General features: G+C 37.6%; 1 protein-coding gene across 1 annotated transcript in view; it reads right to left on the bottom strand.

Annotated features, from left to right (window-relative positions):
* The window catches only part of NCOA6 (nuclear receptor coactivator 6), a 36,154-nt gene continuing 14,150 nt past the window's right edge, over positions 1-22,004 (bottom strand). The window contains exons 9-14 of the mRNA XM_013961546.2: positions 15,522-15,643; positions 10,907-13,891; positions 8,823-8,891; positions 6,758-6,794; positions 3,879-4,027; positions 1-594 (exon numbers count right to left, since the gene is read on the bottom strand). Coding sequence (XP_013817000.2) covers positions 548-594; positions 3,879-4,027; positions 6,758-6,794; positions 8,823-8,891; positions 10,907-13,891; positions 15,522-15,643 — 3,409 coding nt within the window. The 3' untranslated portion in view covers positions 1-547. The remainder of the gene's footprint in view (positions 595-3,878; positions 4,028-6,757; positions 6,795-8,822; positions 8,892-10,906; positions 13,892-15,521; positions 15,644-22,004) is intronic.

Below are 22,004 nucleotides of genomic sequence, written 5' to 3'. Positions count from 1 at the left end.
TTATAGGACAATAACATTTATTTAGAGCATTAGGGATTCCACATTATACAAACCCTTAAATTTATTTTTGTTTCACTGGTCCATTTCTACAACAAATACATCAGATCTACTATATAATAAAATTATTTACATTTCCAAACAAGATTGGGTTTGTTTATAACCCCTTACTGCTATTCACATACAGTACTTAAACAACAGCACAATACATTATTTTAATACCTAAAAATGACAACCCTGTATTCTAATTTGTTTATGAAAAGTGGAAACATAAATTTACAACTGTCCTCCCCTCCCCTCCCATTTCTTAAAAACACATTAACCTAATGTGCTAACACTGGACTTCACTTTGTAAATCCAGAGGGTTTTTACAGGAACCCAGTTTTTATATCTATTTATTTGTTTTTTAGAAAAAATCATTTATTGGGAACAGTATAATATTAAAATGACTTACTGTACAGAACTTTATTTAAAAAAGAAAAATCACAGCTCAAAATTGCTATTGGTAAATTCACACTCATTTACAAGTTTCATGTTTCCATGCAGTAATTTACTTGGATTTTCTTCTTTTTGACTGCATTGCACTGGCACTCGTTTCTGAAATTAAGAGAAGAAAAAAAGCATGGATACTAAGTTGGTAAGCCATTCATGAGAGGTGCACAGATTGCCCTTTTATTTTTCTAAAATCTTAGAGTGAAAACTTAAGACCATGAGTTCCACAGAACAGGGATTGACTTTGCACAGCACTTAACACAAATGGACCCTTCATCCTGATTACAGCCATTAGCAGCAATACAACAATGCAAAATTCCCACTAACTTCTGTTACAAACACATGGACAGAATTTCAGTGTTAGGAGGTTAACATTTATGAAGTCCTAATATCATGGCCTTAGAAACACAAGTCATGTATTTTTACCATACTTTATCTTTACTTCCCCACATGCCACAACTTGCTCAGCCGTAACACAAAAATAAGCCTCCATGAAACATTAAGTACAGCTTTGGAAACAAACTACATAAATTGGATCCAAGCACAGTACTTGGAGATGATGTTATAGGAAATCTTAAAAGATATTTCGGAGTCTGCCACGCAAGTTGAGAGTCTATTTGTTTGAGTCCTTGGAAAGTCAGGTCATTTGGAAAACAAGTCTCTTCAGTGTACATTATGATTCACAGAAAAACAGCTTATGCAGGAAGATACATAATATTATAGCACTTCAACAGAACAACCAGAAGCACTTACAGAAGCTACAGTGAAACCAGATGACATTTTCAGTGCACTTACCAAGGCACTAAGTTTCCATTTTAGAACAAAAAAGAAAGAGAATCGAGTAAGGACTAAGCATATTTGCATCTTTAGACTTTTTAAAAATACGATTTTAAATGTTGGCAAGGCATCTTTGGCTCTTTACAATATTTTCTCAAAACTATTAGAACTGTGTGTGTTTTAGAATCAAAAGGGAACAATTTTGCAAGACTTTTAAAACTAGAAAAGCAATGGTACAACTCTACGCCTATTAAATGTTATATTAAAAATGCTTCAAAATTTAACAAATCCAAAGCTACAGTAAATGCTGGAACAGCCCTTGCTGGAAAGGTACTCAAAGAAGTGAAAATACCAATACAGTACCAGTTTTCAGAAGTAAAACATCTTAACAGATATGACTTAACAGTCAGAGGAGTCCACCTTTCAAGCAATAATGCTACTTTTAAATACTTTGGTCACCACCAATATTAGCTGTAGTATTACCTGCTGCTGCTAAAGTCTCTGTTTGACAGAACAAATGGGCAAATGTTCAGCATCATTCAGTAGCTGTTCCAGTCACTCAATTCTGAAGTCACCATTACCTTGTGAACATTACCAGTATTCTCACATCTGCTTCTACCCCAAACCTGCAAACTGAAGTGTTCGATGTACGATTAGGGCTGACTTTCATTTCATACTCTTCCTTATAATTATCCTTCTGCTTTTTCCTTCCTGATACTTAGGAAGGGCAATTTATACACAAACTGGTCAAAATTTACCTTTCTCTCTCTGCTATATTTAAGTTCTTCAGAAGTGCCATTTCTTGTATTGACCTTTGTCAGCCTATATTTCAGAAAGTATTTTCTCCCAACTCTGCATTCTCTTTAACATTGTCTAGTAATTTTCTAAGGACACAGATAATGTACCTGTATATGCAACCATAGACATCTGGGTGAAGGCCAGGAGCATACAAAACAAATATGCTTTCTTAAGCTATCATAACTAATAAAAAAGTAGAACAGAGTAGGCACAAGTGGCAAACCTCTTTAGTTATGTAGCTGTTGAAGTGTAATCATTCATACTGTGCCCTTGCACAAAAGAGTCTTGTTTTGCTCATTTTGTCTATGACTTTGAAGTAGACAGTTGTTTATATGGAGATGTGAAAATCAAAGCCCAGGGTACTACCTGGTATGCTGGACTATGTTTTCAAGCAAAACCCTTGGATACTGTGGCAGTTTCAGATACATGTTTTAAAAACAATGATTTTACTTACAGAGGTAAATGAATAATACAGTCAGTACAAAAAAAAAATCTAAATTAGTTCTGGTATTATTTAATGTATTTTAATGTTCCCATGTTCAGGTTTTGACATGCCACTGGTTGTCATCTTTAGGTTTACTCATTACAATATGTGGGGCTAGTCACACTTTTCAGACCCATTGTTTCAGGTTGCCTCAAACTCAACAAGATATTACTGAATCAATTTTACATTTCATTCACATTTTCAAACTCTTCTTCACAATCATGAAAGATAATTTATTTTTACAATACAGCCTTAGATTATTTTGTGCAATCCTGCCACAAGAAGCAAATTTAATTAAATTCAGCAGCCACTAAACTGCAGAACACATAGGTCCCTTCATGTAATCTTTGAGAGTCATTACACAATTACATATAACTGGAAGTGTTCTCTGAAACTCTTAAAATGCAAATATTCTTACCACCAAACTTTAGCATCTTCAGGATCAAAAATGGTTGCTGAATTCAACTCAACTTTTTAGAAAAATTTTATATTAATACCTCTTTGTTCTGTATGTTATCTTTAAAATATTGGTCGAATGTTTCCTCTTGACGGTCTCTCTACCCTCTCGCACAATTTTCGTCCATCAGAACTTTTCTGACCCTTAAACATAAGGAGCTGACATAGTTAGCTTCAGAAATGCAAAATGGCACTGTGGACCATGCATTCTGGTAATGAATGCGTATATCACACAAATGCTGCGTTTGTTAACCTTTGTTAAAGGTTGTAACCCGTAGAGAAATAAGGCACGTCAGCAACTGCTAATGCCATGGGTTAATAACCGTAACTTTAGGATTTTGTATGTTCTTGGAAAGAACAGCTGAGGATCTGTGCATTAGCACACAGCACTCCTCTACACTCTCAGACCGCCATCCTGACAGCATGCTAAGCATGCTGGGACAAGAGCAATTGGCTTTGCAAAAGCTGACCATGCACTAGGGAAGACTTAAGCATTTGTCTCATGTCTTTCAGACCTCAGGAAAAAAAAGCGTCACTTTTTGCTTGAGTACAGACCTTTTAATGCCAACACATTTCTGCCAAGAGAATTCTACTTCAGCCAGGCAAGATTTCTGAATGCTACGTTGATTAGTACTGCAGAAGAATCCCATAAATTTAACAATGGAAAATTCATACAACAAAATTTACTGCCAATACAGATTTATGTAAATGTTTTAACACCAACCTGTGTCTAAATCATTGAAACTAGAATTAAAAGCACACAATATTTACAAGCTGTAAACCATAGTTATGACCCAGTTATTGAAAGGGTTATTATTTTGGGAAGTACTTCACTTCCTGCCCTCTCCACAGTAATGATGGCTGTGCATTTTACCTTTTGCAGTGCTGGATGCAGATGCTGGTCTGGAGGACCTCTTGCGTTGTCCATTCTCTACAGTTTCTTGTGAAGCAGCAGAATCCTCTGTTCTTGAATTTCTTCTACTTGGAGTTTTAGACTTTTCACAATTCTCTTTTGTCTCATTACTAATAAAGTGGGACAAAATATTTCTGATGAAGTGTAAGAAGGATTATGTTTTCCTATGCAACTCAGACAAGCTGGAGGATGGACCAACACAGGTACCAGTTCCGGACTATTAGCACTGAAGATATGAAATGCTAGAGATACTGGAAGTTTTATCAGATGAAGAATGACCTGAGTAAGCCAGAGTATAGTCCATTTCTATTAAAAATTATCAGAGGATACAGAATTGAGAAGTCCTCAAAGAGAATATTTTCAACATTAGAAGACCAAGAAATTAGATGCATTACAAATTGTCAGCTCTGTTTTCCACAGGTGCCACCATTACTGAAGTCTAGGAAAAGCAAACAAGTTAATTAGAAACTGCTATGATATGGGAATACAGAGTTGAAATTGCAGATGAACATAAGGAAGAATTATGAACTCTTAAGTGAGTATGCCATCTCTGCTTTTACTAAAAAGACTCACTTCATTGATCTAAGTGATTTCTTTGCATATTAAAAAGTTTAAGGTTGATTTAAAATTGTCTTTAAAGTATACTTCTATTATAAAAAATAACTTTAGGTAGTGTAGAAATCCATACTTCTTGTCACTGAGACAATAAATGAAGTGCTACATTTATAATGAATTACTCTTATTTTATTACTATCAGTCCTGTAAACCCACCCTGAGATTGAGGGGTTTTCTCCTTAATGCATTAACACCAGATGATTTCTGATGACTAAACAGTTTCTGAAGATTAAGCTAACCTTATCTCTTGTGAGTTCAAAGGTAACTAATTTACCAAATAAATAATTCTGCTGATAATGTAAAAGGAGAAAGAAAACTCGTTTCATGCCCTTGTGTGACACTTGCAAGATTTCAAGAAAGGCTGTCTTAATCAGAGAATTGATAGAAAACACAAAACAGACCTGTGCACTACAGAGGTTCTATTACAGGATCAATTTTTCAGAAGAAATCCTACTTTAAGAGGAAAGAAACTACTATAAATGCTTGTAGTTTTAAATAACAGATATCTGAAATAAAACAGTTTGTCAATATAAGGAAAGACAGTCCAACATTCTCAAGCAAGGAAATGCAGAGAAAATGAGCATATGGAAGCACTCTGATTGTCTCAGATACAAAATAAATACTGAAATCAATTTCCCCACAAGTCAGTATTATAGGCAATGCCTAAACTGAATCCCTCAAACAGCTCACAAACTGTTTTTCCAGTAAATAACCTGGGAAACAGAAACAATAGCTACCTACTTCAGAGGAGACCTGGAGACCTATGTAAGAAAATGAATATTATCAGCTGACATTCAGTTAAAAAGGTACTTTTTAAAGAGTCTAAATGATTAATCCATAAGTTTGGATTGTTTCACAGGAACCAACACAACACTTCTCTCCTTTTGTAGAAGGAATTCAAGTTGGCCTAAGTAAAAATAGTACTTTGCACATTGCAAGGTTCCTCCAGGGTTTGTACTGTATATACATTTAACTCTGGAAGCTCAAAGCTGTCTGTTGAGAATTTCTTAAATATCAGACATCACTAAATTTATCATTTGCCTAAAAACCTCCCTTCTTTTCCAGTGTTGCTCAGAAAGACATCAGTCCAGAAAAATCAAAACTAAACGCACTTGGGATAATTTAATGTGCTGAATGAGTTTGGAAAAGAGTTATGCAAGGTAACTTAATTTGGAGAATCTTCTTATCTGCCAAGTGGTTCACCTTAAGCTTTTTAGAAAAAAATCTACCCTAAAAAGAAAAAAAGTAATGTGAAAGTTCAGCTTATCTTTGAAAAATTAATGGAGGAAAAACGTTCATGTCAAACTCCGTCAAACAGATAAAACTACAGGAAGAACCCAGTCCATTTGAAGCTAAAAATATTTAAATATTCAATTCAGATTCATTCCTGATCTGAGAAAGTAAATTGCATTAGTTCCCTTAGAAAAGAAAATACTGTCTTATCTCCTGATGAACTGATTGAGTGAATTACATCATTTGTCCTGGCTCATGGAATTATTCCCCTCTGATAGTTGTGCTAACACAACTGGCTGTGTTTTTGATGCTGTACTAATCAAAGACCTCAAATTGGTCTGGTATTATAGCTGTCTAAAGTAAGTTTAAGAGCTTAATTGTTTTAGGATATAACAGAAATAGATTTTGGAAACTATTTTCTTCTGGACAGAACACAACCATCTGATATTTGATCTTTACATTACTGAATGTCTTAATCAGGACAAGACAAAGTTTCTAGAAGGCTTTCCTATCAGGTTTTAGAAAAGAGTAAACAAGCAAACACGGAGGAAGTCTGGAGAAAACAGTAAAGTAAGCTAGGTAACACTGTAAGAAGAACAACCTTTAGAAAGACCTACTTCCAGAAAGCAAAAATTCACAAGAGAGCTAATCTGCAGGATTTGAGAGGTTTTATTTTTGGTTTTGGATTTCAGAAAATGCCAAATGCTGGAACCATCAAGACTCTTCCAGGATGTGCAACACTCGAGCCTAAAGGGATATGAGGAAATATTGCCCAAAGCATGAAGACAGATTAAGAAAAAAGTTAGCTTAAATTCTGCATTTCAGCAATATTTTGAAACATTCAAGTAACCCAATTCCTTGGTGGAAAAGAAAGAAAACAAGAAGAAGGAGCAAAAGGATCTTTTGTAAGTTATGCAAACGAAATAAAGAGAAGAGGACTTCCTCCCATGAAAGCTATATCTATTCTGAATCTTTATAAACTATCTCCTTACCTTTGACCAGCAACTACTGGAGCATTTGTTTCAAGTTCTACAAGAGAAAAAGATAATTTATAAGTCTGCTATAGGAGTACATACCTGCTGACAAGGCATGACTATCTCACATAATTCTCGTTATACATTAGGTCTGAAGAATAAACTTCTCATCTATTATTATTCTCAAAGCAAGTCAACCTAACTTTTCAAAGGACATCTCACATTCAGCCTAGTGCTCTCTCTGATTATGACCTGCACCAGCTGAGACAGAGAAGAGTTAAAAGAAACCCTGCAGAAGAAAACTGTAGAGAAACTTCCTGCTAAGGCCTACTGCCCTCTCCTTTTCTTAACCCCTACTTTAGTCAGTTTATTCCTTCCAAAATTCTGGGTTTTATTAGTTTTAAATCTTAAAAATACCAGTCTGGATATATTGCTCATGTAAAATTTTGCTTAGATGTTTAATCCAATGATCTCGCAGAGCAATACCTTCTAATGAATTTTGAATGAAGGTGGGGAGATTAAGGCACTTGTTTGAAGCCCAATTATACTTTGGCTGAACTGAAAAATTTCTCAGGGGATAACATGAAAAGAGGTCTGTAACCTACCTTCTTTCTTTCTCTTTTGCTCCCTCCTTCTCCTTCTTCCCCCCCTCTCATTTTTGTACATACATATCAGGTTTCTTTTTGAATCTTTGCCATAGTAAACAACTTTATTTTCTATCCTATAGGATTGCTAATCTTTTTTACTATCAGTCCTTCAATTCTCACCATATCTACTAGATTCTTTGCAAGATGGAGTACCTACACCTAAACACAGTATCTTATCTGAAAAACTGCCACTGATTTAGGGATTATCGTGATATGTATATTATATAAATTCACTGTTGGCTTGTAAAATTTTCTGTACTGTAAGCTGTCTCACTCTTAAATACCTTACAATCTTTGGATAGTGATGCAAAAAACTGTGGCTTTGCCTTTAAGAGCAATTTAGTCCCTAATAAAATTTTTCTATAATGTGTGCCATGAACAAAGTTGCTAAAAGAGTAAGAAGTCCCCTCACAGACTAGTCTCTATCCAATCTCTTAGATTTGTATTCTTGGAATATCAGACTCTTTAGTGCTAGCATATGTATCACTGTCTGGAAGAAACAGGTTTCACTTTCAGTAACAAAAGAAAAAGACTAACAAACATAAAGCAGAGGTTTCTTTTCTTCCTACCCAAAATTTGAACAACCAGAAGAATATCCAACAATAGCAAAAAAACCCAAAAAACAAACAAACAAAAAAACCCCCTTCCCAAACCCTGGGACCTCCTAATTCAGCCACATCAGCACTGGCACAATGAGATGTATATAACTTTGAAAGGATGCATGAATGGACATTTTACAAAAGTAATCTAATAATTTTTCTTTATTAAAGCTCTACTTCTAATCATACCACAGGCAAACTGATGCAAGTGAGACTTTTCATGTGCATCTCTACATCTATCCACTTTCCTTGCTGATCTTGAAAATTACTTTTTTAAAACATTTCATTGCCTACATGATAACAGGTGGCAATAAAAAAAATTAACCACTGTGGTTCCATTCTTGCAACACCACAGAAGGTTCGTTAAAACTGAACAAGCAAAAAACCTGGATTGGATTCTAAAAAACTATGTTCCCAGAATGACTTTTGAAAATTCTTTCAGAATTGTTCCATATAAAAGAAAAGTTATTATTTGCTGCAAACAAAACCTCAAAACTCAAACACAGCATATCAAAAAAGGTGCCAATTTTTTTATGAACCCAGTCCTTCAGGCTTGTGGCTGAATATCTAAAAACTGCCTTGGTGACTTTTTCATTTATATTATTGGTTTCTATATTGGAATCTCCAACAAGGCTTAGGAAACTTTAAAACACACTGTACCTAACAACAACAAAAAAATACCATCCCCCCCCAAAAGATTAAAAAAAACAAACTACAAACTACCAAGCATTTTAATGATCATTAAAAGCATTTAATGATCATTAAGCAATGCATTGTCAGGCACAAACATAATGAGTTTAGTTCACCTATATTGTGCTTTTCCAAAGTAAAATTTACCTGTTCTTTGAACAGTACTTTCTGATGTTGTAACTGAACTTTTTTTCTGGGCTAAATGTTGAGAGGACGCTAGAACAAAAGTGGAAGAAAAAGCATTATTTTCAAAGGGAGTCACAAGAAGTTTTTGTTGAGTGATTGGACTACTTTTAAAAAAATGGTGCATCTTCCAACTTACTACATTTTTACATTTACATTTTTAACCCACTCTCTGCCCTGCCCCCCACCAACCTCCCCAAGTAAGTTTTAAAAAAACCCTTTGGCATCTCCACCCCAAGCATGTTTTCCCAATCAGGAATAAGGGATGAAATTAAATACCATAAAACAGATTTTTAAAGGTAACAGCTTATCATTAGACCTAGAAATTAAAGACCTAGAAACTAAGGAGTTTAGTCTCTCTTTCAGCTTAATGCTCATTTCAACAGAAGCTTTTAGGGAAAATAGCATTTTTGTTAATGAATCAATACACTCACTCTTTCAATTAAATTGCAAGAGTGCAAAATATGCTCCAGAGGCTTCCATGAAGTTCTTTGGCAATAAGATGACATGACTTAACATTCTTAGATTGCAAAGTTAAAAATATGATGGAAAAACAGTTCTTGTTAGGCATATGTCTTCCAGTCTTCCTTTATATGTGGTAATGAACTTAAGAAGAACACGAACAATGAAAATAAGAAGTTATATGTTCTTATTTAGATAAAGAATATCCACTTGTAAAAGCATGGCTACATTTCAAATGCTTACTTTATTCCTTCACCAGCTGATTGCATCTCCAGAATCCAAAAAGAAAGTACAAACTGTTAGTTTGCAATCAGAATTTTCCAGCATGAAAATGAAGCTTGCTTCAGACTTGAGAATAAATGACTCCATACTCTTGATGCTGAAGCTGGATACCTAACCTCAGCTAACATATTCAGGAGTCATACTTGTTGACATAACTCACTTGACAATGCTGTACTTCACGCATATTAAACAAACAAAAAAATCTTTGTAATGCACATCATTCCTATTTTCCAACTTTTTCTTACACATTAAGTCAAGCAGCAGCAAGAGCTCTTGCAAAGCATTATCACTGCTTGCTGTTAAAGTCTTACAGTCTTACGTCAGATTGCTTCTGTCAACAGTTTTTCTTCCAACAAAACACAATTCCTTCTGTGAAGCTCAAGTAAATACCTCCATTTTCTAATGGCATACTGTTGAGATATACATCTAACAGCCACAGTGAAATTCACATTCAAGCTGAAATTCTCAATTCCACTGACTTCTATGGACTATGATTTTAGCTTGTATGTATAAATTCATGATATCAAGCACAATGGATATTCAGAGAGTTTACTTCAAGACTCATGGTTTATTTCCACACCATTTTCAAGAAATTACCAAACAGCATAAAGTGGCAGAGATGTCATAAATAAAGTCTGTCCAGATTTTTCAATTAAAACAGTAAAGGAGAAAAGTCAGATATGAAGTTATTTTATGTAATCTGATGCAATTTATTCATAGTTGCATTTTTAGGTGTTTCTCTGAAATAATCATTTTAATTTTTCCCTAGACCTAAGGTTTTGTGTTTTTTTCTTATGCTGCATACTAGCAGTACTTTTTCTATTTCCCTAGAGGGTTAACATTATTGGAAGAGGGAACTAGTAGCATGACTAACTCACAATATCATAATTAAGTCAATATATTGAAATAAGCTACAAAAATAAAAAACCCACATTCACTGGCAAGACTGAAGCAGAAAAAAAACACCTGCCAGTTTAGAAGGAGCCTTAAGTATTACTTTTGTCATTGTTGATATATCCAATTTTTCCCTACTTCTAAGTTTTCTGAAGTCACTCCTATGTTATTGCATTGTATGTTCCCATCAAATATCACATATTTAAGTAGTAAATGAAAACTGAGATTAAAAAAATGTGAATTTTAGCAAAATACAAGACCTTATATCACTCAGATATTAAAAACAAAAAAGCAGACATTAGTCTTGGCTAAAGTGTCTATATTCTATTACGTTCATGGAAAAATGCACATCAGAAGTTTAAGAAAGTAATCTCATTTCCTCCATATACGCAGGGTAGCAGTGAACATACCTGTATTTTGGAGCAGTTCCTGATGTGCTCCTGTTTTTTCCTCCACCAAACCAATTCCAATTTGCTCAGCTGGTAAACTGCCATGGTTACTACCATTAGTACTTGGTGTTGCAGGCGCAAGTTCTGGGACTACTGGAGTGGTTACAACTGACAGTACATTTGTAGGAGGAGTGTTTGTTGGTAAGCTTGGAGATACAGAAGCAGAAACAGCAGCAGCAGTGCTAACACACAGATTGCCAGGCCCAGAAGTGCTCTGTTTTATAAGACTGGGTGCTGGAGGTGTCACAGTTTTATTGTCTAGTTCTGCTGGTGATTGCTCTGTTCCCGAACTGTTTGGGACTGACATTTCTAGTCCCTGACCTTCGGCTTCTCCATCCAAAGCATATTGTTCTTCTCCTTTCTCAAGGGACCCAGTGACTTTCTTGCATGCTTTAGTCAGCAAAAGTTGGCCAATCTTGTCTACTTTTCCCTTTCCCTTACTCGATGAAACAGGACTTCGTCTATTCCCAGATCCTGGGCTACTGGTAAGAAGAGGTGAAACGCCAGGTCCAGACTGTGTTGCTGTAACAGAACACTGGTCAGTTGTCCCACCACTTTGAGAAGAAGCCTCATCTGGGCTAAAGTCTTTGACTTGTTGAGCAGGAAGATGTGAAGGAACATTTGAAGAAGTTGTAACAGGAGACGGCAGCTGAATAGGAGGCACCATTGGATTAAGAACTAGTGGCCTGCTTGTCGGAATATTAGAAACAGGACTGCTAGATGATGTGCTAGGAGGAGCAGGCCCAGATGAGAACTTTATGTTCTGTGGTATATGCAAAGGACCAACAACTGCCACAGACTGAGGCATTAGACTAGAGTTAGAAGTCATTGGAGCTGCTGGAATTGTACTTGGTTGAGAGCCTTTCATAACCTGAATTATTGATGATGAGTTTATAAAAACAGGTGTAATAAACTGTGGCCGGGCGTTAGACTGAACTGCTGACTGTCCCTCAGAAACCATAACTTTGTTTCCTACATTAGGCATTGTGACAACAGTAGATACTAATGTAGGTTGCAAGTGAGATGGCAGTGGTGCTGATGTATTAGCAGAAGATGTAATAGGGTTTGAAGTTACAAAAACTGTTATCTGGTTGGGCGGTAAAGGAGCTGAAATTGAAGAAGAGCTGACAGGCCTTTGTATTACTGGAGGAACATTCTGTGTAACATTTGAGTTTATTTCTCCCAGTTCCTGGTGCCCTGGATTTGAACAGGACTCATTATTTTGAGGCAAACTAAGTGAGTTAGAAGGCTCTTTGCCAGAGGACGAATCTTGTAGCGGAGGAATGACAGCTATCTTCTTTAGTTCCTCCCCAGCAGGGACTATTGGTGCCATTTCAAGACTAGTCAGCCCAGGGGGCTTAATGGTTACATTAGGAGCTCCAGAATTATCAAGAAGTTGACTTAAAGAAGTTGGTGCCTCTCTCATAGCTGGAGATACCATGGGTTTGCTTTCCTCCAAGGCAGGAAGCTTACTAGTGTCCAAGGACTGTCCATCTTTTTTCAACTGTTCTTCTGGAACCAACATTTTTATTTCTGGGGTAGGGATGCCTTTCAGTTCAATATTGGGCGGGTCTTTGTTACCTGGGACTCCTTGTGCATTTTGACACTCATTATCTTGAGGAACATTAAGGCTCTCTTTACTGTCCTCAGGAATGCCAGTCATAACAGGTACAGAAATTGCAGGATTCTGATTATTTAGCATGTTATTACTTTGAAAACTTGTAGTCACAGGTGTTGGCAAAGAAGAGGGGCCAACCATCATATTTCTTTGTAATTCCATGTTCTGCAAGAGAGGTGGATTCTGCTGAGTTGTCAATGCTAACTTTGCTGCTTTTGAATTTTGTCTGCCAGGGCTTGGTGTAGTTTTCCTACTGGATCCAGGACTGGACCTTCGACTATTGCTTGGACTTGCTCTCTTTGTTCCTCCCGTGTTGGTTTGCTTTCCTGAATTAATAACCACACCTTCCAATTTGTGTGGCTGTGGAGCAGCAAAACTAGACTGATTGTTAACTGTGAGATTTGATGGGGCTTGTCCAATGGCCTTCAGAGTAGTTGGATTAAGACCCTGCTGATCAAATCCTCTATTGAGATTAGGCCTGGGAGGTAAAGGAATATTAATTTGGGGAGGAAAAAGACCAGCTATAGAAGCATTGAGTCTTTCAGGAGACAAGCTTATTTCTGAAGGCTCTGTGCTAGGTGGACGGTTATTAGGAGTCTGAGGATAGTATGGCCTTGGGCTTGCTCTGTTTGGGGTTTTAGGCCTTGAAGTTTGTGATGGGGTGGCAACATTTGGAAAATGGTGTGTAAGAGTGCCAGGCAGAGAATTAGATTGCTGCTGAGGACTTGCACCTTGGGCAGTTGAAAGTGGGGATGGTCCAGGTTTGGGTCCAGTCATCATTAATTGGTTTTGTGAAACTACTAAATGAGATGTCAAATTATTCTGAGCTCCTGATGTTGGTGGGCCTTCAGCTCCACCTCCTTCTGGAAGGGAGGATACTGATGAAACCTCTCCCAGAGGTGAGCTGGAAGGATTCTGTACATTATCTTGATAAACCATTTTTCTTGCATTACTTCCCAGAGAAGGATTGCCTGGCAAGGAAATCCTCTGTTTATCAGGAGATGGAGGCACTGATCCAGGACCTTGTAAGTTAACCATTACTGACATGTTACCACTCTGCTGCATTGGCATTCGTTGAGCATCTGGATTCAGAGGCCCTCTAGGTGGATGAACTCCCTGTGGTACGGGAAGCCTGACTGATTTGGGATCCTGCTGCATCATAAGCATCATCATCATTTGCTGCTGCTGCTGCGTCTGTGGTGGTGCCTGTGCCTGCTGTGGTGGTGGCTGTGGTTGCTGCTGCTGTGGCTGGGGCTGCTGTGTATGTGGCATAAGTTGAGGCGGCATCTGCTGAAGTTGTCTTTGTTCCACTGGCTGAGAAGGATAGCCTAAAAAGACAAGATTGTTTATTTGTTGGATGAATGTATAAACAAATAAATAAATGGATCGGAGAAAGCAGAATTTCTGCAAGGAACTGCATCAGACAAAGTACAGCCCAGCAACCTGTTTATCTAATGGAAGAGCCACTTCAGTGAAACAGGTTTTTACAAACAAGGACAATGATTTCACTTAATTCTTAATAATATTTTCATTTAATGTATGAATGATTTGCAAGACATTTAACTGATGATTTCTAATTTATCATATCAGCTACTGGCTATTACTCTGGTTTCATGCCACCTGAAAAAAGGCTCTGCAACTGTTTCTGCAGGCTTGTTTTTTTACTCATAAACGCAGAGTTGAACTTTCACCGATTAGTTAGCCCTAAAACAAACTTAAAATTTTGACAGACACTGTGGGACATGCAGCAAGAAACCTATTACAGGTCTGACAGCTTCTAGTGTACAAAGTAGAATCTCCCACGCATCAGTTAGCTAAAAAGCAAAAGTAGAATGGTGTTAAGAACTACTCATGTGGCTTAAAACCTGAAATGTCTTTCAGGACTTTGGATTTAATCTTCACTACATATGCAGAATAATTAGGTCTTTTCCAACAGTAACTTCCATTTCTTAATTCTAAACAAAAAGCTATTGGTTAATGCTCATAATTTTCAAGGCACCAGCCCATGCTACAGCTAGAAATACAGGAATTTTTATCAGTTATGCTATCTGTGGAGAAGGACTTGGGAGTGCTGGTGGACAAGTTGACCATGAGCCAGCAATGTGCCTTTGTGGCCAAGAAGGCCAATGGTAATCTGGGGTGCATCAGGAAGAGTCTTGCCAGCAGGTCGAGGGAGGTGATCCTCCCCCTCTCCTCAGTCCTGGTGAGGCCACATCTGGAGTCCAGGTCTGGGCTCCTCAGTACAAGAGGGATGTGGCACTACTGGAGCAAGTCCAGTGTAGGGCTACAAAGATGATTAGGGGACTGGAGCATCTCTCTTATGAGGAAAGACAGAGAGCTGGGCTGTTTAGCCTAGAGAAGAGAAGGCTGAGAGGGGATCTTATTAATGTATACAAATATCTGAAGGGAGGGTGTCGAGAGGATGGAGCCAGACTCTTTTCAGTGGTGCCCAGTGACAGGACAAGAGGCAACGGGCACAAACTGAAACACAGGAAGTTCCATCTGAACATGAGGAAGAACTTTTTCACTGTGAGGGTGAGAGAGCACTGGAACAGGTTGCCCAGAGAGGTTGTGGAGTCTCCTTCTCTGGAGATATTCAAAACCCGCCTGGATGTGATCCTGTGCAACATGCTCTAGGTGACCCTGCTTGAGCAGGAGAGTTGGACTAGATGATCTCCAGAGGTCCCTTCCAACCTCAACCATTCTGTGATTGTGAGATCCATAAAAACCTCTACCACATTCAACATGATACCAGTAGGATGATGCAAGAGATGTGGACATACATACTCATTTTGAGTTAATTCAAAGAAAACACTTAAACAATGGCACCAATTAGGAGGGAAAAAAAAGTTGTGGTTTTGAATGGTAAGAACACACACACAAAAAAAAATACTGTCAAAGATCAGTAAAAGCTCTATCATCATTACATTCAAGTAATACAAATAAAAACCTTACTACCTGGTGGCCTATTTGCAAAATCTGAAAGTTTAGGGCCCGTATTATCTAGATTCATTCCCTGCTCTCCAGACATTGATGACTGATCGTTCTCCTCCAAGCCAGCTGGACGTGGTTCTGAAGAACTGGAAGAAAAATAATTGCAATTAAGATACAACACTAACATCAGGGTTTCAATTCTGCTTCCATAATTCAGTACTGAAGTAACTAGTTTTTAACACTTTTCACAGACCTCCAGGTAACTCACTGAAAATACATCACTATCACCAGTATAACATGACAAACACGAACACCTAGCTCAGGTCTGCTGATGGTCACTCCTGTGCCTTAAACACTACTCAAAAGGAAACAAGTTGTCTGGTGACCTATTCATCCTAACCATATATTTTTTTCTTTGCCTCTACCTTGAATTTCAGTTTTATAACTAAAATGCATATTCCAAAGACTACATATATATGTGTGTGTGTATATATATGTATGCATATATATTTTTTAATCTAAATAGGCATCTCTCTAATACCAACATGACATCTGTGAAGATAATATGGTTGGTAGATGCACAGAATTTTATTTTAATGGTAGTCCTGTGTCTTGTAGCAGAGTACCCCAGAGGTAACTAAGTCTATCAGTTCTCTATTAATGTCACAGCAAAAAATGTGCCGAGATATCAGACACTGAAGGTTATCTGCCAGAACACAGAGCTAAGTAGGCTACTGAGACTCTGTAACTGATGCTTTAGGACAATTTAAGATCATTCAGACTCAACAGCCAATCTTTCCACTGCATCAGGACAACTTTTCCAGGCTTTGAAAAAACATGTATCTATAGCTATCAACATATATGGTCAGAGGATACAGGATAAGGAGGGATGAAGAATGAAAGACCTTGGCTGCTTATCAGCTACATGAATCTATTGACGCTGTAGAGAGATCTAAGTAATAAAAGCTCCAAGTTAAAATTAAAGACATCAAAATAGGTATGCTGCCTAAAAAAAAAGAGTGAGCCAGAGTTATACAGAAATGCCAGGGACAAAAGAAATTTCAGCAAAGCAAGAATTCTGAGTATACAAAGCTGGAGAGATCTTTCTTATTTAATTGTACTTGAGAGTAATAGCCAGCTTCTGGCATCTGTACAGCTGACACAGAAAAACCCAGGCCTGTTCTAGTGTCCTGCTACCTACCTAAACAATGTTCAAAAAGTGAATAGCTTGAAAGTACCTGAACTTCCGCTGGTCAAAAAAGGGGGGAGAACATAAAAACCAAGACAAAGAAAAAAAGCTAAGAAACAGGGCAAGCGCAAAATGATTCTAAGCACTAGTAGCGGGTGGGAAGTATTGCCAAGGAAAGTATCTGGTGTTAAACCTTTTGTCTAACCCAGCACACCACCAGTTTTTATGATGCAGCTGCCATAGGATTACATGCCTCCTGAACAAATGTGATGAATATTGGCAAAACCTGGGCTCTTACTTTAGTAAGGTCACTCTCCAAGCACAAAACCTAAGATGCCACACAGCCTCTGGCAAGCAATGGTTTGTAATGATATGCATGTCCAGTGGTAGACACTCCTACATGGTGTGCCAGCTCCTCTGTTAATGCAACCTAGTGCTGAGCAGACACCACCAATAAATGCCACCAAGCATACGCGTATCCCAGGATCATTATATTAGCAGCCACAAGTGGAAAAAAAAAAATCCTGGCAACAAAATCTCCCAGAGGAGCTGTGGCCTTTGACGTGGGGCACACAGTGCCAGCAACATGAACTAGAATAACAACCAAAAATCGTGAATACAATCTCTTGCTACATTTGTCTAACAGGGAAAAGTACAAAAACCTTGCAAAACAGACCCAAGATTTTTGTTTTATAGCAAATAAGAATAGCAATTATTGTAGGAACAACTCCTATTGTAATTGCTGGAAAATTTAAACATATCTTGAATTTTGAATATAGCTGAAATTCATGGAGCATATTTAACAATCATCAGCTAGTCAAAAAAACAAATTCTGAATATGAGTAACAATCAAAATGAGAAGTTTGTGTATGAGAGGGAGAAACAGTCTGTATCTGTTGTTTTCTCACATTGTTCTGAATTTAAAGAGAAAACAGCCACAGATTAGTTACAGTACTGATTATTAGAGTTTCATATGCGAACCCTTTTGTCTAGCAGCTGGATTCTGAAGCACTACTTCCAGATGTAAAATTCCTATTCACTTCTTCTAAATGAAGAAATAAGACATGCAAAAATAAAGTTACGGTAAAGATGCAAGGAGAACCACTCCTACTGACATGGTGCAGTGCTCTGTGACAACTTTTACTTTTATAGAAAGGCACTCATTCTCTCACGGCAAATTAGTTTCATTTGCAATGAGGGCTGGGGGGACCATAGCCTCCACACCTATAGGAAAAGCTTTCTGAATCTAATTGATAAGACAAACCTCTAATGCTTCTTTGTCCTGTAGTGCTGGCCACTGTCTGCAGATCATCTCTGCGTAACCTGCTTCACATTGGATGCTGCAAATCTGAGCGTCAGCAATAGGAGTGGCTTTACAGAGTGCAGTATTATTTCTATTCTACCAGTACTTGCAACGTTCATAGTCTGTGCACGGGGAAACATTAAACAAATGTCTGCTTGTGCATGTATTTTGTAGAATTATGCGTATTTTATCTACAATCACATTTCATCTAGCACCTTCATTTCCCTGTTTTACATCCCGTTTCCTACAGTCTTCATAAGTTCAGCAAATAGACACAATGACTTTTAAACAACCTACGTACTCAAAGTGTCTTAGTTTCAACTGAATGCTCAGTTGCTCAATAAAGTAAACCCTTAAAACTATTTTTAGACTCATCTGTACATGTTTTTTCAGTAGCACACTTACCAAACTTGCATTCCAATATGGGTTGAGTCTACAGACAATATTACTAACTGTTCTTTTGCCAATAGATTATTACAATTCAACAGCAATTTCTAATAAAAAAAAAAGCAGAGACAATTTTAACATGCTTATCAAATTAATTGCGTTTCCCATCAAGGTTTGTTGTTCTGAATTATAAAAATCCTGAGTAAGAATTACAGAGAAAGCGCTGAGATTAAAAGCTTCCCATTTACGTCTGATGCAAAAGTAATTGATCCAAAACAAATTTAAAAGAATGAGCAATTTCAAGAATGGGAAGATTCAAAGCTTGCCTAACACCACCAAGAAAGGAGACAGCAAGTGAGAAAGAAAGATGATATAACCAGATTTACTTTGTCTGCACTACAGCTTCTCTCCTTTTGCTGGAGAACAATCTCAAGTTTCCTTGCTAAAAATATTTAGGAAGATACCACCCTTTTTAATGCTTCTACAAAGATACTAGAGTGATTACCATAAAGCTCGTTAAGAAACAAAATGCTAATCTATATCAGGTGACAAACTAGCGTTCTGCAAATCATGATGGTAAGAGAAAGTTCTCTGAAAATTGAAGTGGTAGAGTAAGTCCAAAGCAGTATTTCTATGTTAAGTACAAAGGAAATTAGATTAAAAGCATTATTTAAGGGCTAGGCATTCTTTCTAACTGTCATAGCTCAACAGAAGGGCTCTAATTTAGACCTGTTTTATTGTGAAAACTTTATAAAAAGCACAGAGTCTTCTGAGGTTTTGTAAGCTCAGAGGAAAGCTTTATATATCCATTTAATGATATTCCTAGGCTACACTGAAGCTGGGTGATCATCAGTAAGACCAAAGAAAACAAAATCCTAACAAGGTTTTTCTTTAATGATTAACAGATTTTCTTTTCATGAGTGTGCCAACTCTTCTGCTCCCTCTGAATAATTTTGTTGTTCCTGTGGGAAGATAGCTAATTACAGTGGCAGTTGCTATTATTTTATTAGAATCTATTTAGAATTGAAGCATCTTATTTTTACACATAGCACCCAAAAAGATCTTTCCCTGCCACAACTATATTAAAACACCTTTTACTCAGTTTTACTCCTAGAAATACAATGCCATTTTTCTTAGATTTAAGGCAAAAAGAACAGATTTTCCATGAAGAGTGCAGATGATTAATAATGACACAAGGATTGCATATTTTACTTTGCTGCAAGTTATCAGCAGTCCCTACCTGTACTACACATGTTGCTGTTGGGTAGTGGCTATGCAACATGAACATTTTTGATATGAAGGAAAATAAAACACTGATATAGTTTGAAAGAAATCTGGATAGCTTTGAGTGTCCAGTGTGCCACAAATGGGAAAATATCCACTTGCTATTTGACACTCTCTGAAGAATTGTACTGACATACTGAAAGCAGAAAGATGCATGTTCTACCACTATAATACTACTCGTAATCTTTAAAGCTGGACCACAACCACACTACACTACCTTGTGCAATGTACTGTGCCACAAGCCACTTTCGCCAAGTTGCTGTAATTGCTGATTCTCAGAGATCAGTGCTATGGAGACAACAAGGCATTGGTGGAACTCCACAAATACACTTCACAGACCTCAAAGTTAAAAGAACACTTCGGCCACAAATGCCAAGCACTTGAAATTTTTGGAAAGTCAAAATGAAGACATATGCTCATATACCTCCCTTTCACGTAACCAAAGACTAGAAAGCCAGACACATCAAGTACTACCTTCCCAGCAGAATCCCTGCCCTGCTCCTTGCACACATGGCCCTGTCACAGGGATCAATCATGGCTGTGTGCTTTAGGAGATCCAGGTATGAAGGAGTGCTGTCCTATGCATTTCAGAAGTTGATGACACATAATAAGTAAGGTACTGCGAGAAGAGAAGAGATGATGTCTCAGTTAAGGTTCGCAAGTCACCCCAAAGTTGCAGTCCACCCATATTTTGGTCACTGAGCTCCTATACGGTTTCAGTCAAATTACTTTAACTCGGGTTTTGCTGCTGGTCATTAATTGTGCACTCCTCAATTTCTGGCGATTTAATCTGAAATCACAAGTCTGTTTTGAAGGAGCGTTGAGCTGATAGGCCATACTGTGACCTATATGTACGGTTATATAGCAGGCATCTGAAAAACTTTGTTCAAGGCCTCTTAAATTAGCATGCTTTTCTTTACTTTCATTATGCTGCCTTTTCTCACCTTTAAGATGCAAGTAACACAACTCGCACATTTTATACCAGCAGCATGAAGTCAAGCCAATTAACGATTGTTAAAACTCAAAGGATCCCTTGCTATAGATGATGCAAGTTCTTTTAGTCCAAAACTTAGAAGTCCATGAGAAAATTAGTTCCATCTTCATGAAGGAATCTCCATATTGTGCAGAAAATGCAGGTTGGGGCTATGCACTGCATAACCAAGGGAAAAAATAAAATATTGAATAGTCACTTAGTACTTGAGAACCACCCACTCTTTGCACTGAATCAGACATCTGTCTCTTGAAAATGGTAGCACTGAGATTTATAATGATTATTCAAAGGAGTGGAACCGATGGAACTGGAGCCACACCAGCAACTTAATCTGCCTCCCCCTTCCTCCCCCTTTTTTATTATGCAACTTTGAAATTTGAATGATCCTGTGTTATAATTTTCTGTGCAAACATTCTCAGGTCTTTTCTAAAGCAAACTGGAACCCTGCCCCCCACCTCCCAATTCCATTATGTGGATCCCAATCAACATCCCTGTGGCTCATCAGCAGAGTTAGAATAATTAGATACGGTATATCTGCCTTTATCATTTTAGCTGGATAAAGGTATAGCAGTAGTAGTCTACCACCCTGTGCCGGTATTAGCAGACTATCAGTAGCAAAGAGGTACATGACAGCTGGCCAAGGAAGTATATGTTGATCAAAGAGGAATAAAGAGATTCAGCAATCTCATATTTGCACTGAAGAGACACTTCTGTTCATTTCCTCTCAATATTAACCCATTCGCCTCTTCCCTTGAAGGGATTTTTTTTTCCTCTGTAACCTCTCCCAGTTTTACTCTCCTTGGCCAGGTAGGCAGGCCTTGAGCTAGTTATCCACATAACCAGGGAATACCAGATTTCCCCCTCCCTTCAACTCCTATTTGCAACTTCAACTAAAAGAAAGAAGAAAAATCAGTTCCAGGCAGAAACATGTCAGGATATCCATATACCTCAGAAAACACTGCCCCCCCCCCCCCCAAATCTGTACTGCACATATTTACAGAGGCTTATAATTTTTCTGACAGTATTTCCTAACCTTTCGTTGTGGTTGTCAGACTGCATAAGAATGGCTACCCTCTTCCAAGTGCTGCAGAGCCATGCTCACGCTGATATTTTGAAACAACTACACTTCCTTTACCCAGTAAATGTAGTGAACATTCTGACATTGCTGTTTTAAACATAATTATATAACAGAACTGGAATGTTCACAAGTTTTTCTTTATCCTAAATGAACTTTCCAATGGCAGACTTGCCACTGTGTTATCATTTAACTCAAAAAAAAAAAATCCTGCTAGAATATGAAATACTATAGGTTCCTTCTCCCCACATACTTCCTGAAAAAATATTGATATGTTG

This window comes from Apteryx mantelli, chromosome 18 (genome assembly GCF_036417845.1).
Source record: "Apteryx mantelli isolate bAptMan1 chromosome 18, bAptMan1.hap1, whole genome shotgun sequence".
Classification (NCBI taxonomy): Eukaryota; Metazoa; Chordata; class Aves; order Apterygiformes; family Apterygidae; genus Apteryx; species Apteryx mantelli.
Note: the sequence above shows the minus strand (reverse complement) of the source record. Positions and strands in the feature narration are given on the sequence as shown.